The 16,534-nt window shown below is 34.5% G+C and overlaps 1 protein-coding gene across 1 annotated transcript in view; it reads right to left on the bottom strand.

Annotated features, from left to right (window-relative positions):
* SPATA17 (spermatogenesis associated 17) overlaps positions 1 to 16,534 on the bottom strand; it is a 104,840-nt gene that overhangs the window by 33,182 nt on the left and 55,124 nt on the right. Inside the window, exons 7-8 of the mRNA XM_071548050.1 lie at positions 6,832 to 7,035; positions 1,974 to 2,125 (exon numbers count right to left, since the gene is read on the bottom strand). Coding sequence (XP_071404151.1) covers positions 1,974 to 2,125; positions 6,832 to 7,035 — 356 coding nt within the window. The remainder of the gene's footprint in view (positions 1 to 1,973; positions 2,126 to 6,831; positions 7,036 to 16,534) is intronic.

The following is a 16,534-nucleotide window of genomic DNA, read 5'->3' as shown; positions in this document are numbered from 1 at the left end:
CTCCCTGGAGACCAACATCCCACACAGCAGCTGCAGCATTACTAGTGAGCATTAGTCCTGATGATGACCTGCAACTCTGCCATCACCTTTTCAAGGTTACAGATGTGACCTTTGCATGGTTGGTTGAATATGAAGCACAAACGGAATGATCACAGCCTGAAAACGTATAATATGCTATGCATTTAGTGTGCATGAAGCTGAGAAGCATTGATTGTTAGGACATTGCTTCTGTGCATTAAGGATGGCAGGAAATGCTTCCTTACCCCACAAGGTAAATAAAGACCCAATATCAAATAATATCTGCCAAAGTTGGAGGCTCCAAATTTAAACTGTACAAGACCAAGGCATCACAATTCACTCACTGAAGATCAGTGAAGTATTTATTACAAGCTCTGACCTTCTGAAACTGTTGACACAGTTATGTCTGGGGTAAACCTCATCAAATAAAGACTGCACAATATAGTCATGCCTATAAATGAAGGACATCACCCATCCTCACTTGGAATGCATCAGCCAAAACTTATTCAGTAAAAAAACCCACTTTACACAAAAACATTAATTACTACATAGTGCTTGGCATTCTTTTAAATTTCACTGGCAAAAGCTAGATGTAAAAATTAAAAAAAAAAAAAAAAGACAGATTTAACCTGAGATGTGAAAGTCAAACTGCTTCCTCCTCACCCCAGTACATGACAATGCAGAGAGGAATGGAAAAGGGAAGTAGACTTTTACTGAACTCAGTAAATTGAACTCAGTTGTGGTTTTGGTATGAAAGGAATAAAAAGTGCATAGCTCAGTTTTGACACCAGATACTAAAAAGAAAACAGAAAACCCCACCATAACCAAAAAACATTGCCTGAGAGTGAAAATGTAGTCGAACTAAGAGATTTTTTTCTTTCAAAACTACTTTTGAGTAGCATTTTCATTCAAAGACACTATCAATATTAAATCAGGGAAAATGATCCAACAATAAAAACATAGAAGCGAAACCATGTAAACGCATTTGTTTCTGGCATTCTGAAGTCCCAGACTTGAAGCTGACACTTAGCAATAGGGAGCTGACAAAAAAGCATGAAACACATCAAAGATAGAAAGCATTGTGTGCCAGTGAATTGGTGGATCACAGGCTGCTCATAAGGAAAAGCGATTCCTTTCTGTCCTGAATTCTGATATTGAAGGGCCAAAGGATTGCAAAGAGCAGTGAAAAGTTGACAAAACATAATTTTTTTCTAGTTACCTACAAAGCCAGAGAAGGTGACTTAACAGGCTTTTATTATGATTGGACAAAAGAGTTCCACCACGATTAAAGAAATTTGGAATATTTTGGCAATAGCCTTAAACCTTTTGAGACAGAAGCCTTAATCTTTTGGGATGGATTATACCTGTATTTGGGATTTTATGGAAAAGAACTGGCCTGCTTGACGCTATTACAGATGCTATGGCTTAGGATATAGAACTACTTCAAAGATGATTGCAGGTTTTGTATCATGTTCTAACATGTGCAACATATGTTCCCTCCCCTTCCAAGTGAGCTGTGGTATTCTTCTTCTGGGAGAGAAAACAAGTCTCATTGGCATGCAGCACCGTTTTTTTCTTCCTGTAACCAGTAAGCTCCCTGAATATAAAGATCGAAACCGTATTTTTTTCCTTGGCAAGGTGCATGTGGCAAAACAGAATTTGCATTTGTTTTCTTATTTTCCATTAAACTCATCTGTTGCATCCCATATTATTATTACAAGTTCTTCTATAGATTCATAGATATGGACAGCACATGTCACACAATTACAAGATAGGGTCTCTGCCCTGAGTAGTTTTATAATCTAAGGACACAGAATTTAGAAGTATGTACATAGAATGTTTGCTAGTAAGTTGTCAGGTTTGACATTTCATTTTGTCAGGCATGAAAGGTTTCTGAAAGCAATGGAATAAAGAAAACATTCTCATAACAGTACAAGAAAAAACAAAGAACTCACTCATTGTCATGTATAGGATTTCTGCATTTCTCCCTTTTTATTTCCTCTCTGGCCTTCTCCAGTGGGGAATTGATTGATTCCGCCGCTCGCAAGGTTGGCTCTAAAGGCTTGTAGCGCTGGCACAACACTTCAGCAGTATCGCGGAAAGGCCCCTGAAAGGCATGGGAGAACAGAAAGGTTTTATTGTGGGGTTACAGTTCTTTTCTTTGCCTCTTTTATTCATGGCACATCACTGATGAAAGAGGACACAATGTCTGGGAAGTGTAGTGAGACTTTTCTTCCAAAATAATTAAGGCAGCTCATTTTGATAGAGACTTGCAGATGACACAGGTTGATAGCATACTCTGGAGCTCCAAAGAGAGAATGAGAAATGTGCACTACAAATCTAGTTAACTACTAATAAACACTTCTTATTTTAAAACAATAGAACTGATTAGGAAAATTTTGGTTTTCCTTACAAAAAATATTAGTGAAATAAAATCTGATGCATAAATATTAACTGTATCTAGATTCTGCTTAAGCAGAGAGCTTAAGTCTTTTTCTTTCCATAGGACAAATAACGTATGACCTTAAAGAACATGCTCTTTTCAATTTAACTATAAAGCTACCTGGAAGGGAACTTAATGCATGACTTAAGACATAATTCTTCTAATACAACTCAAACTAATGACTTCCAGTAATACAGGCCTATAGTCCATTTCTGAAAAGTCTAATTCCACATTAATTTCATTATTCTTCAAAAATACATATATGTGTTTTTCCAGAGTATATTGTTTAATAACTGATTATATCAGCATCTACCATTTAACAACATGGATAAATAGCAGCAGGAAGTCCTCTCCTGTGCTGTTGAAATGATATAGCCTATATATCTTGCTTTTACTATTAACCTTAAGAACTTATCTGGAGTATAATTGGTGCCATGTTCCACTCAGGCCAGTTTAGATTTAGAAGTACTACTAATTAATTTTTATTTTCATAATTGCTGATCTTGTAGTGAACTAGTGAAACCTTCTGAAACTATGGACAAAGAATCCTAATCACAGCCTTTATTCTTAAAGATATCCTTCTTTAAATAGGTTATCACTAACAAGTCACAGCTGGAGTTTCTGCAAGCACTGAGTGAAGACTGTGGGGCTAATAAAAAGAAATGATTCACGCCTCATTTATGTTCACTTATGTTTTACATTAATAGAAACCAATAATAGGAACCAGTTACCATAAAAGTCATGGACCGTAAATAACACAAATGGCAAATAAGTATCATCTAGTACTTTTCACAGCTGGACAGGAGGATTGCTATATTTGAAAGTAGTTAATGGATTTTTATTGGAACTTTACTTTTTAAAGACACAGCACCAAGATATTGAGATATTTTCAAAAGTCCCAACAAGAAAATAAACACAATATTTACATTTCTTGCACGTATATTCTTGCTTCTGTTTCCTGAGTAAAAAAAATGCATTGATTTAAAAAGAACACAGTAAATCTTTAAAAACAGAATGAAAAGTGTTACCTGTGAGACAACAAAATAATACTAGAACAGGACACTAAACCTAGTAATAGTATTACCTAGTAATACAAAATCTGATGATCAAGTTATGAAAAAAGTTTAAAATTTATTATTAGGAATGAATACTCCTTATTGAAAGATGTTTGCATTAAGTGGATATATGGAGGAAAGAAGAAAATTACTATTATCAAATACTATCAACATAAATAGATTTGCTTTTAAATGCAGTCTTTCAGAATATTGCATTTTTTCTTCACTGCAAAATATTATTTCATATTCCACCAGGCTAAGGGCCAAATCAGATATCCAAGCAAGGTTTTTTCTCCATCTTTAATTTCTAAGATCTAATGAAGAGATAGATGGAAAAAAAAATCCGTCCATAGTTCAAATGAAACTACAGCTACAAATGGAAGGAGGCAGGGAAAGAATGTAACTAACCAAAGGTCTCTCAAACACAGCTGTGTCATCACTGATGAAAGCAGGGTACACATATTAGAATACTGAGATAATTCTAAATATTCCCTGCACGTTTTTCCATTCCTCCAATCCATCTATTTGAAGAAACTTACCTAGCAAGATGCACCTAAGGAATGTACCTTAAATGACAAGACTCCTAAAAATCCATTTGCCTATTTCCATTTTACAAGATTAAGATTGGTGAAAACTGTTGTGGAATGATGCTTAAAAATGTTCCAAATTGACAATGCCTGCAAGCATTTCAGGCATCCTTAAAAGTGGAAATCTTCCTGGGGAGATCAGGCCAGGAAAGGAAGGGAAAGAGTCAACCAAGAGTCTTCACACTGAAAGCAACTCATACAGCTGTATGTTCTATGTTTTGAATTTATACTGAGTAGCATAAATCTTGATAGCAACTGGACTGCCAAATAAAGGTTAGCAGATCAACATTCTTACTATTTTACCATAAAATAAGAAACTAGTGATAAAAAAATACGATGTTCATGAAATTAGGCATTTTTCATTGTCCCCATATCAGAGAAGATAACAGCCTGCAAAAAATCCCCTAAAAATGGTAATGTGCTTTTTGTTATTAACTTTTTTTAAGGAATGTATGACTAATTTTAGCATTATTGGTGTTTCCACAAAACTCTAATTCTAGCTAACTCAGTAATAAAAATTATAGATCTAACCAATATATAAGAATCAGCAAAACTTTTCTTGAAAGTACACTATCTTATACACACAGAGCTTACCTATAAAATCATACAAACCCATATCCCAAAGAGAAAACTGAAAGATACCTTTTTTTCTTTTAAACTTATATAATTGACATCCTCATATAAAATATCCAAATCTATGGGCAATAAAAATTTTAGATACCCGAAAGAAAGTAAGAAGTGACTCAGAGTGAGCCAGATAGATATTTGAAAAAGAAGCTTGGTGCCAAAAAGTGTTACCACAGAAAACTAGGACACAAGAATACCTAGTAATTAAATTTCTTATTGTCACACCAGACAACTTTCAGGATGGTGTGTTCTGATGGGTTTTCGTTTCCAGCTGTTTCATCAGCTCAAACCAGTGTCCTTTTCTTAGACATACAACCCTAAATTGTCCAAGTGTTGTGCAGGGATTTAGCCGTGTGACTCCCATTAACATCAATAAGAGTCGCGCAGCTAAATCCACACGCTGTGCTTTGAAAATTTACCCCACAGTGTACATCCCAGGGTGCTGAAAGGATTAAAGTATTATATAGTAAATTCCCTCTTTGAGGTGCAGAAAATAAACAGAATTCTTCTGGTTTGTTCTAAAAGGCTATCTGTGCAAGACTGCTGTGAGTGCATCTGAACTTAGAAAGGTCTGTAAAATATTCCAAATCCGAAGAGAAGCCTGTAAGGTACTTTTTATACAGTAAAGCAGTTTGCAAGAGCACCTTAACAATGGAAAACTCTTGAGTTCCGTATTTATTTAAAAGCATGATTCCTGTACCATGCCCATTAGGCAAAATCTTTCTCTCTGTCCTGAGAGATAATGCATTCAGTCACATCCTATTCAAGGACTGTCACAGACCCTTTGGTCCCAGAAGGTAAAGCTACAATGTCGTATTTATCTCAACTCCAAACTCCCTGATCACCCAAACTACTTATTGGCTCACACTTTGTCTCAATTCTAATGTGAGTCAATGAGTTCATTCTCTGAGGAATTTCAAGCAGTCAAGGTAGGGAGAACATAAGGAGGGAAGGACAGAAGTGGAGAACTGCCCTGAAGTTCATTCTTACTGTTACAAACTGTGGACCTCTGTGTGGCTCACCTCTGCTTCTCCAGAGGTATTCTCACAGGCCTTCATCTTCTTAGAATCACCGAATCATAAAGGTTGGAAAGGACCTCGAAGATCATTGAGTCCAACTTTTGACTGAACACCACCTTGTCAACTAAACCGTGGTACTAAGTGCCATGTCCAGCCTTTTCTTGAGGGATGGTGACTCCCCCACCAAACTTGGCAGGCCGTTCCATTGTCTGACCACCCTTTCATGAAAAACTTCTTCCTGACGTCCTACCTGAACCTCCCCTGGCACAGTCTATGTCCTCTTGTCTTGTAGCTACTTGCCTGAGGAACATAAAAGGTCTCAAGATTTTGTCTGCTCTGTATATTGGGCACTTTCCCAAGCAGGTTTTGATAATAAGGTGACAAAAGGTGCTTTGTAAAATTGCGAGGCATTCACTTTGATGCGTTATCTCAGGGGTGTCTATTACTTTATAGAACAGGAAAAAAAAAGCTGTCTGCAACATATGCTAACTTCAACTGAAATTAAAATTGAGACCACGACAGTTAAGAAGGAGAGCTGTGCAACTTGGCTGTGATAGAGAACAAAATGTAGAAATTTTTGTAATTCAAGCAGACATACACCTAGTGGACACAAAAGCACAGGAACTATTCTGAACTGAGAGCATCTCTCTTAATCTTCATATGGAAAACAATTGCAAACTGAGGGAAAAGTTATTACAACAGATTAATCTGTCCTATTACCTTTCACTTCTATTTTTTAATTAAATAAAGTTGGAAATTAAGATTTCTAGCTCTAATAAATATTGATACTCAATTGTATCAGGTCATATCTTTGAAATATTAGAAATTACACTTTTTCCCCCAAAGGACAATAGCAACATCTAAAGAATCGTATTTCCCTGTTTTTAAATGTCACCTATTGTTTTTTTCTTTTAAGTCAAATCGATGCCAAAGACCTTATATCCTAAATACAAGCACTAGAAAAAATTCCTGAAAGCCAACAGTACCACAAAAGGGATTTTTAGACCTGATGATCCCCCTTGGGATAATCTATGAGAAAAGATATGAGCAAAAGCTGCCTTAGAGACACTGAAAAAGGTTACCTGAGGTTTCTGTCTGCCAATAGGTGGCAGGGGCAGTGCTGTGACGAAAGCTGGAGGCTTTTTACATGTTGGCCAGTCGTAATGCTCGTAGGCAAAGGGACTCTTCGTTTGCTGCCTTCTGTGGCTCAGTGGCTTTGACTTCTGTAACAGCAGTTCCATTGGGTCTGGGGATTTTCTAAATGGAGAATTGTAGATGCCTGGAATCTGAGCAGAAGATTGGGTTACCTTTGACTTTAATTTATTTAAAATCTTATACATAATAGGAACGAAAATAGGCAGTGGTACCTGCAGCATTTTTAAAAGTAAACCAGTCAGTTGTTAAGGAGAAATATAAGAAAATTTATGGAATACAAAACCTCAATATTCACTTTTTTCCCCAACAAAATGTCCACAGTAAATTCCTGTAACTAGTCTAACATATTTAGTTTTAATAGTACAAAACTTGTGAAAACCAAAAACAGCGTAAGAATTTCTGAACTATGAATTAAATTGAAAGATGCATTCTTCACTGAATTTGATATTTCATTTTTTTTTTCAAAATACATCATTAAATGAATCACTAGTGTGATCTAATATAACAATTACTAATATGAAGCACACATTTCAAATTCTGATCCAGTAATCTACATCATTAACAATCTGTGAATATCTGGCAAGTCAAAATTGTGACAGACTGTTCCCAAATCATTTCTATAAATGTAGGCATTTTATCAGTTGTATATAAACAATTCCCAAATAGACATATGTGAGTTTACTGAATTAATTATGAACGGTTAAACATGAGAATTCTTATTCCATCTTGCACAAAGCCAATAAATCTCCTATAAAACAGATAACATATGCTTAAAATAACCTGGCAAAAATTGATTGAAAGACATTGAGTTGCTTTAAGCATAATTATATTTTCTACACCAGTATACTCAAAGTATTCTCAAGACTTTTAAAGTAGGTTTGCTCAATTAAAATATGTTATCCTTTGCTTTTACCATAGTTCTAATTGTTAAGAAACACTGAATAAAAATAGTGGGGAAAATAATCAATTTCATGATGCAGGAAAAGAAAAAACGTTTAAAATCTTGTATTGCTCCTTTGGAACACTAGAGAGGACCCATGAAAACTATAAAACTATGTAGGGTCTCAATATCCTCATCTCTTAGGGCTGAGAGGATTGAACGCTTCCCAATTAGCTCTAATGCACTTTTCATTAACATATCCTACTGGGAAGTTTCAGTTTCTTGTGTCAAAACAGTAAAATAAGGCATATATAAAATACCGTGCTTAATGAATTAGAATATTCAGAGCTGGTAGCTTATTCAACATTCTGTTGGGCTAGTCAAAATTTTATGGGTATTCTTCAACTCTGTAAGTGATCTGGATCTAATGACAATTTATTTTGCTCCTCTGTTAGGGTAAACCCTATGAATTATTTCATTAATAAAGGTCTAAATGTATAAAGGGAAAGAGGATATGAACAGAGATAAGTGGTAGAAACATATGTATGCCAAGCAACCACTGGTTGTTCATTCAGCTCTTCAGGATGCCAGACTAAAATGGCAGGGATCCATGCTTCAAACAGCAGGCAAGCAGAATCACTGGAGTGAATGTGAAATTGCAGGTCCATCTGTGTGATCTGCAAAGTCCAGCTGCATCTTAATCTCTGGTTCTGTAAGCCTGGCTCTTACTCACACAAACATTCCAAAAAGTTACAGATCCTCCTAATGCTGTTATTATTTTTGTAGTATTTCATACATTGTTGTATTGCAATTTTCTTTCAGCTCAGTAGTGGGTTTTGCTTGTGAACACTTGGTGACCTTTAAGTGCTACATAAACACAAGGTCTATATGTTGTGTTGGCCTTTATTGCACTGTCCCACATTATTGAATGCATTTACACTATCTACTTATGATATTAATTCAAATATAAAATGCAACAGTCAATACAAATTCCATATAAATGGGATACATATTAGACTCATACGAATTAGATTCCATGCTGAAGTTACACCAACCATTTTTATGCCATGGTCATTTTATCTCTTCACTCAATAGTCCCATCATGGCCATTGGATCTGCCTACATTCTGATCAATGAATTTTTGCCTTCACTATGTTGGTGACAGCAAATGAAAGAGCCTGCGAGTATCTTTTTTCCACATTTCATTGAACTGCCCATTATTTTGTTAATTCATCTTTCCACCCCTTCCTATGCCTTCCATATTCAGCTGTGGAGATTTTGTTCCAGCCATGCTGTGACTCTGCGGGGGTTTCCAGCCAGTGGAGGAAATAATGCTCTCTCATGGTACGTCTTTGAAACACATATTTTATAAAAACAGGCAAGTTCACTGAAAATGTAAATACTATCCAGAAGAAAAACATCTCCATGTGCATAACTGAGAATCAGAGGGACTTGTAAGAAATGACTATGGCATAGTAACGATTCTCTGAAGTTGGCAGGCAACGGATTCGTTGAGCAGTAGCAAATCTTGATGAGGACTGAATCTGGCCAAAATTTACATACCTTTTAAAGCTATTTTTTTCTTTAAAACAAAACACAAAAAACCCAAACAAAACAACAACAACAACAAAAAAAGCTGAAAAGCAAAAGGGGGAGGAAATCTTTGACTTTTTTCTTTTTGTTAACCAAAAAAATATACTATTTCAATCTACATAGCACAGGTCAGGTTTGATTTTTTGTTTTTGTTTCTCAATAGTGGAAAAATACAACAAATAATTTAAATGTTTTTCCTCTGAAGAATTACATGCAACAATAACCTTAAATTGACATGCTGTCTGGGCCCTAAGAAATGATGTTGCCTCTTTTAGTCACACTGAGAGTTAGTATACGCCTACATGAGTATGATGGCTTTCTAAAACTGCATTTTGCAATCTGTATTGAGATGTTGTGTATAATCTACTTTGTGTTCCTCTGATTAAATGTTTGGCAGTAATAAAAAGCTATATACTTCATAAAAGGTTCAAACACCATGAAACACTACTGAATATCTCATGATGCACTAATAGGATTGACTTTTAGAACTTTTAATGAAACCAAAATTAGCTATATAGATGTGGAAATGCATTGATTCAGCATCTTTTGACTTACTATTGCTGAAAAGGTGTCTTAACAGAGACCCATCTTTTGTTGCTCATTTTTTACATACTGTCAGGATAAACACATACAGATAGGGTATCAACTATGAAAATGGGAATTTAGTGAGTCCAGTTGAACACTTTTTAGCTTCTACAGTTGAAACTGTAAGATATAGGTCAAAATTGATTATGAAGCACATCTTTAAATAATTTTTCAAGCAATCCTTGTTAATTATTTTAGATTTTAATTTTATATGTTCAAGTATTCAATAAGACAGCAGAGGAATGAGCAGTGTTAGTATCCAGACAGATAAAATTAATACTAATTTACTCTCAATTCCCCAAGGTTTGTGGTAAGATCAGGTACAGGTTTAAAATTGGCAAAGTTTGGTAGAAGAGACAAGGAAAGGAGTATGATTCTCCTTTACAGTTCCAGTTAATCTCTGGAAAAATTGCTCTCAATAAAATATCTCTGCAAATCTTAGTCTTATTTTTGGAATTTCTTGCTCATGTGCAGTGTGGTGATGAATGCCCTATTCACTCTATCCTCTGCAGGGAGCTGGCAGTCTGCAGAAATCTAAGAATCTGGAGATCAAAGCCTTTGGTACTTAATAAATTCTTGTATCTTCTAGAGACCAGTACAATGTATTAAAAGAATTACTTTTTTTCTCTAATACAGGATTTTCTCAGCCACATTAATGCTGCTTTTCCAATGGTAGAAAGTATCTCTCTTGAGATACTACCTCATACTATGCTTTCAATATTTTCCCCACCATTAGTACATAAGAAAATATGTAATCCTCCAAAATATTATCATAGATTAAAAAAGTACCTCTTTTCTGCAGGGAGAATGACACATTTTTCTGTATCATGCTCTTCAACATTTAGAAGAGACTCTGTCAAAGCCAAATTTTGGGACGTCATTCCCAGGAACAACTTTCTAAAGTGACAAACACTATGGGGAAATCTGTGCTAACTGTTAAAAAACTTAAACTGAGTTATTTGCAGTACTGTCATGCTAATTTCCACCTCAATAAGACCACAGAAATCTCAGGGGGGGACTCTGCTAATAGGTTCTTACTGACCTCCTTGCATCAGGCCCTTCTGGTGAATGGTGGCCCAGTGGTGAATATGGCAAATGAGGTGTGAAAGCACAGATATATTTTTTTTAAGACTATGGTTCTGACTCATCAGGGAAAATAAAAAAAATAGGAAAAGAAAAAAAAAGAAAGAGAGAAAGAAATGAGTTATACAATAGATATATTTTCCCCTAGAATTCTCTGCCTCAGACCTTCCATCATGGAAACCCAAGCATGACCTAGAATATTAATTGTGTCAGGTCAAGCATACTGGCAAATGTACCATTTGTTACCCAGTCATCCTTAGCATTACATTAATATTTTGAATCATTTTGCATTTCTAACACTCTATCATTCAGTTTCCTCCCAATCATTTTCTTATCTTTATAATTAATGGTCACATGTAAAGAAACTAAAAAAAATTGTAAGAAAACAAATATTATTTTAATGAATATTAGCAAAGAAAAGATTTGGGGTTTTTTATAGTCTGTAATGCTTCCACCTCTAATACTGTTTTTACTCCATGCTATAGAATATCCGCTTTTGTCTTTCCTTCTTTATCATTTCAGTACAGAAAGACTTAACTGTATTTCTTTGTCTAAATTAGTTCTACTGTCCATAATACAAGAAAGAAATTATTAAGGAGTTGCCTTTAAAGCTAAACTATAAATAAAGGCAGCACTAAAAGAAATAGAAAGCATGAAGGCATAAAGAAAAGAAAAAGGTGCAGATAGAAAGCGAAAGACAAGGATGTGTTGATCAATCTGGATAGTTCCTCAGAAAAGACAGGTGACCACAAATGGCATAATAAAACCTGAACAGTTTATATGCTGTGATTTTATTTATGAATTAATGATTTCTTTTTCTTCTTTCTTATTTCTCAACTGAGCTTTTAAGGTCTAAGCAAAAATCACAAATAAAACATATTCTAAGATACAGCATAGCTACTCCACTGAAAATAATTACACACATGCAAATTTAAAAATTGATGAAGTTGAGGTGAAGATAAATTGTAAGCATTAAGTCAACAGAAAGTGTATTCTCATATATTTAAATATTTTATTGTAATTTAACAAAACAATAATAAAGATATGCTTTAATTACCTTTTGATATCAACTCAAAGATGGAAATAACATATATCACTAATACAAATGCTTCATTTAACAGTCATTTATTCTTGAAAAAAACAGTTTTGAGGGAGGGAGCTTGTGAAAGCCATTGTCACACTAAGAACCTAAATAAAGTCCTACTTTCTCACTCTGGTCTTTTAATGAGGAGTTAAATGAGAAGGAAAAGACTTCAACAAAATAGAGACTAAACTTGAAAATTCTTTTTTGCTCCATTGTCATTTGTAAAAAAAACCCTAAGCAAGCTGAGAGGATAGGTAAGAGATTTTTAAAAGCCATAAAAGTAAAAGCATGAAGGAGAGCTGTGAATGAAATATTTGCTAGAGATGGGATTGCTGAATCAACACTGACCAGTGCACTTCATCATAATTATCAGGACATACTACTGCCAGGGGATTTATAAAAATCCCACTCAGCAAATAATTGCCCTGCTGTTAGGAGATAGTCGGAGTGTTAACACACTGTCACAGTCCAGCGTTTAGTAAGATATTCAACATTCAATTACTCTTGCTGAGAACTAAAAGGAAACATGATCATTTCTCAGCTACTGCAGTTATGCTTCCACATGAATTCCAGTGAACAATCTTGTTAATCCCCAGATATAGTTTCTCTAGGAGGTAAAAGAAATACCTTAAAACATTAATGATTCACAAGGAAATAAGTGTTTATATAATGTTGCAACCATGTCTGTAAAAGGAAAGGAATTTTAAATTTCTAAATATCTAGGATTTTTTACAGGCTGTCAGAATATTCCATATTTAGTGAAAATACAAGGATAATGTTTATTATGAGATCTATTAGGGGAAGATCATAAATAAAAAATCTGTAAATACTGTTCTAGCAACAAGTATAATAAAACTATGTCCAGGAAATCAAATTCAAAACATCAAAATATTTAAGCCACATTAGAATGTATTCTACTAGGAACAACATGTGATATTTTAACTAATGTAAACACTTTTCTTTATTAAAAATAAATATATTGCAAAGTTTATTCAGACATTGGAAAAATACTATAGTGATATTTAACATTCCAATTCAAGATAAAACTTCCTTACCTCACAATAGGAAAAATATCACTCAGCTTTATAAATGCAGGTTCATTTCTCACTGAGCTAATGCTACTCCTTTGGCCTGATCCAGTAATCCTTAAAAAATATATATTCTCATGAATTTCATCTAAATAACAACTGGAAGACCCAGCCTGTTATTACACCTAAGGTATTTTACCTTTCTTTTAGATAGTGATTTTATGGAGAGACAGAAGAATTCATAAATGAGTGATGAGTAGCGTATATTCTTTCAAGTGGGATTAATTACCTGTCTTCTGCTTAATATATATTCTGTTTAAACAGAGTAACAGAAGCATTAATTATTGTTATTCTACCTTCAGACTGTAAAGCCTTCTTCAGTCCTTTCCATCTGTGAAATGTTTGCTTGATATAAAAATAATAGTGCAATCACAGTTTAAATGCACTTTTATAAGTAAACCAGGCTGCAATTTTATGGCCTATACAATGAGGTGTTAGGGAAACATTCCAGCCCAGTATCCTGGCCACAGACCATAAAACCAACCCCTAAACCTGCACAGGCACTAAGTTCAACTGCAGGAAACAAAACTGTAATTGAGTCTCCAAACAGGTACCAATTGCTTGGGTATTTAGGCGGTAAGACAAAAGATAAACATAATCCTAGTTTAATGCATGAATCATTGCATTGTGACACAATATGCAAAACACAGCAGCCCAGCAAATGCAGAGGCATCCCAAAACTGTGCCCATCTCTCATTGATTCTCTCTCCAACAGAGGTTTACTCTGTCAAATCTAATGCAGGCTCTTGATGACTTGACTAGATGAGGGATAATAACTTGATCAAGTGAGTGATGGCATGGGAAACAATACTCATAGGATGAAGGCAAAAAACCCAGTGCATTCAAGGTTCTCTTACTGTCTTCTCATTTGACTTCTGATTTCAAAACAAGTAGAAAAATTCAATTTAACTTGCTTAATAGCTTTATTTTAAAAATGGGAAGGGGAAATTCCATTTCCATCATAATTTTTTTTTTAAGAAGGGCTGAGGTGAGTATGGGATCATATACAATTACAGAAATCTCTGAAAACAAACCTGTTTCTATTACCACCTTGCATAAATGGGAATTAAAGAGCTTAATCTGAAGAATAATCTCTGAAGGTGATTTTATTCTTCCACAGCTCAGTAACTGCATGTGAACTCAGAATTTCCTTCCTTCACAGGTCTATTTTGAGGATAAAATTATTTGTGCTTGTGAGAAGTTTTCAGAGCCATAAAACATGTATTTAAATATGTGGTATTATCTACATCTTTAAAATTACATTTCCATCCACTGTCATTGTCATAATTGAAAAGATTAGCCTTGTACAAAAAAATCTACTTCAGATGAACTCCCTTTCTCACTGAATTGAGAAAAATCCATGTATCATTTAGTATCATTGAACTTGTAACACCAGAAGTTGCATATGCAACAATGTATCAGAAGACAGAAGAAGTTCTTGATAATAGATAGAGACGGAAATCATATGGAAATTTCTTTTGTCAGAAAAATAATTGCTAAAAAGATAATTCATTAACTCCTTAAAAATACATATGTGCAACTAAACAACATAACATTGCATTGCTTTTCATTGTTTCTTATGTCTGTTGCATTGTGCTTACATGTGAGTATTCACTCATAGACATATGTTCTGATAGATTTATTAAACAATTTGCTCTAGTAAACCTATAGGATTAGGCAATGACTAAAATCTCAAATTGTGGTAGTATGTTTAACAAAACAGGCTGCAATGAGACCAGTAAACAAAGAGGTGAAGGTTTAATGAATGGTCATCATAATGTATATGGGAAAGAATAATGAGAGGATAGAACCAGATTAGTAAAGGTAGTCAGAAATTAATAGAAAAGTGATAGAGAAAAAAAGAAAAGAAAAGAAAAGAAAGAAAGAAAGAAAGAAAGAAAGAAAGAAAGAAAGAAAGAAAGAAAGAAAGAAAGAAAGAAAGAAAGAAAGAAAGAAAGAAAGAAAGAAAGAAAGAAAGAAAGAAAGAAAGAAAGAAAGAAAGAAAGAAAGAAAGAAAGAAAGAAAGAAAGAAAGAAAGAAAGAAAGAAAGAAAGAAAGAAAGACCATAGAGAAGATTTTACTAAAAGGTTGTTTAAACAGAAAACCTGAAAACCAAGCAAAAAATAGATAGGGGGAGATACACAGTGTTCATCATGTCCCTTGCAGGACAGACACAACTCCCAAATTAACAGTATATATTACATGCTAAACAAAAGCACTGAATATTGAATAAACTGTGCAAGTTAATGAAAGACTTTACCATTATAATACTCAGTTGCCTAAGAGCTGAAAAACAAAAGAATTGGTGTGTACATCACTCATCTTGAAGTCTCATTAAACCCAGGATACCATCAGTGCCGCTTCTTAATCAACAGGAAGGTTTGCTGCTGAGACATGTATGGTATTTTATCTTCATGACTTCTCCCATTCCATTCCTAACCTCCCTCTTCTTATGCACTTATCTCTTACTTAGCATGTACTTCTTCTGACATAATAGTTTCAAAAATGACCTGAGCAGGACCATACCTCACATCAAACTTGTATAAATACCAGATGGACTACTATGCATCAATCAAATTTATCTCAGTAACTATTTCAAGAATGTCAGTGGAGTTCCACTGTCTGTGAATGTGGCTTTGTGAACTATTTAGCTGCTATTGTACTGCATTGTGGTTTCTGTGCAATATAGATTATTTCTTAAATGCTTTTACCATATCATACACAAACCCAGCATTCAATATATAACTCACTCCTACCAGTTTTCTGACCCTGCAGCAATCCAACCCATTTGCAATCCCAATTGACAGTAATACACAAAATGTGGTCATGTTTTTCTAAGATCTCAGCATGTACACTTTTTGATAGATCACACAGCTTGTCCTTTAAACCCTGCCATTAATCCTACCCACAGGAATTGAGCAAGAAGTTTGCTGTCTAGAAAAAATCCACAAAAATAGGGATTATGCAATTCAGATGCTGAAAAAGACAATTTAAGTACAAGGACCTTCTAGTTAGTGGATTTTTAAATTACTAATGCTAGGGGCAGAGATGCTCAATGTTACAATACATGGTAGATACAGAGATGCCATTGTGCTATAATAACATGCTTAGTGTGAGTGACATGGCTAGTAACAAGCTATTTAGAAGAAGCTATAAGAAATATTGCCATGTCTACATGAATATGCCTTTAAAAACTGAGCTTGCAAAGGATCAACCAAAAAACAACACTCAAACTTTATATTCTATTGTGTATTAAGTTCATTCTAATGACAGATGAATTTTCAACATAAACTTTTATTTCTTTGCACAGTTAACCA

The sequence above is a fragment of the Pithys albifrons genome, chromosome 2, assembly GCF_047495875.1.
Source record: "Pithys albifrons albifrons isolate INPA30051 chromosome 2, PitAlb_v1, whole genome shotgun sequence".
NCBI classification, from domain to species: domain Eukaryota; kingdom Metazoa; phylum Chordata; class Aves; order Passeriformes; family Thamnophilidae; genus Pithys; species Pithys albifrons.
Note: the sequence above shows the minus strand (reverse complement) of the source record. Positions and strands in the feature narration are given on the sequence as shown.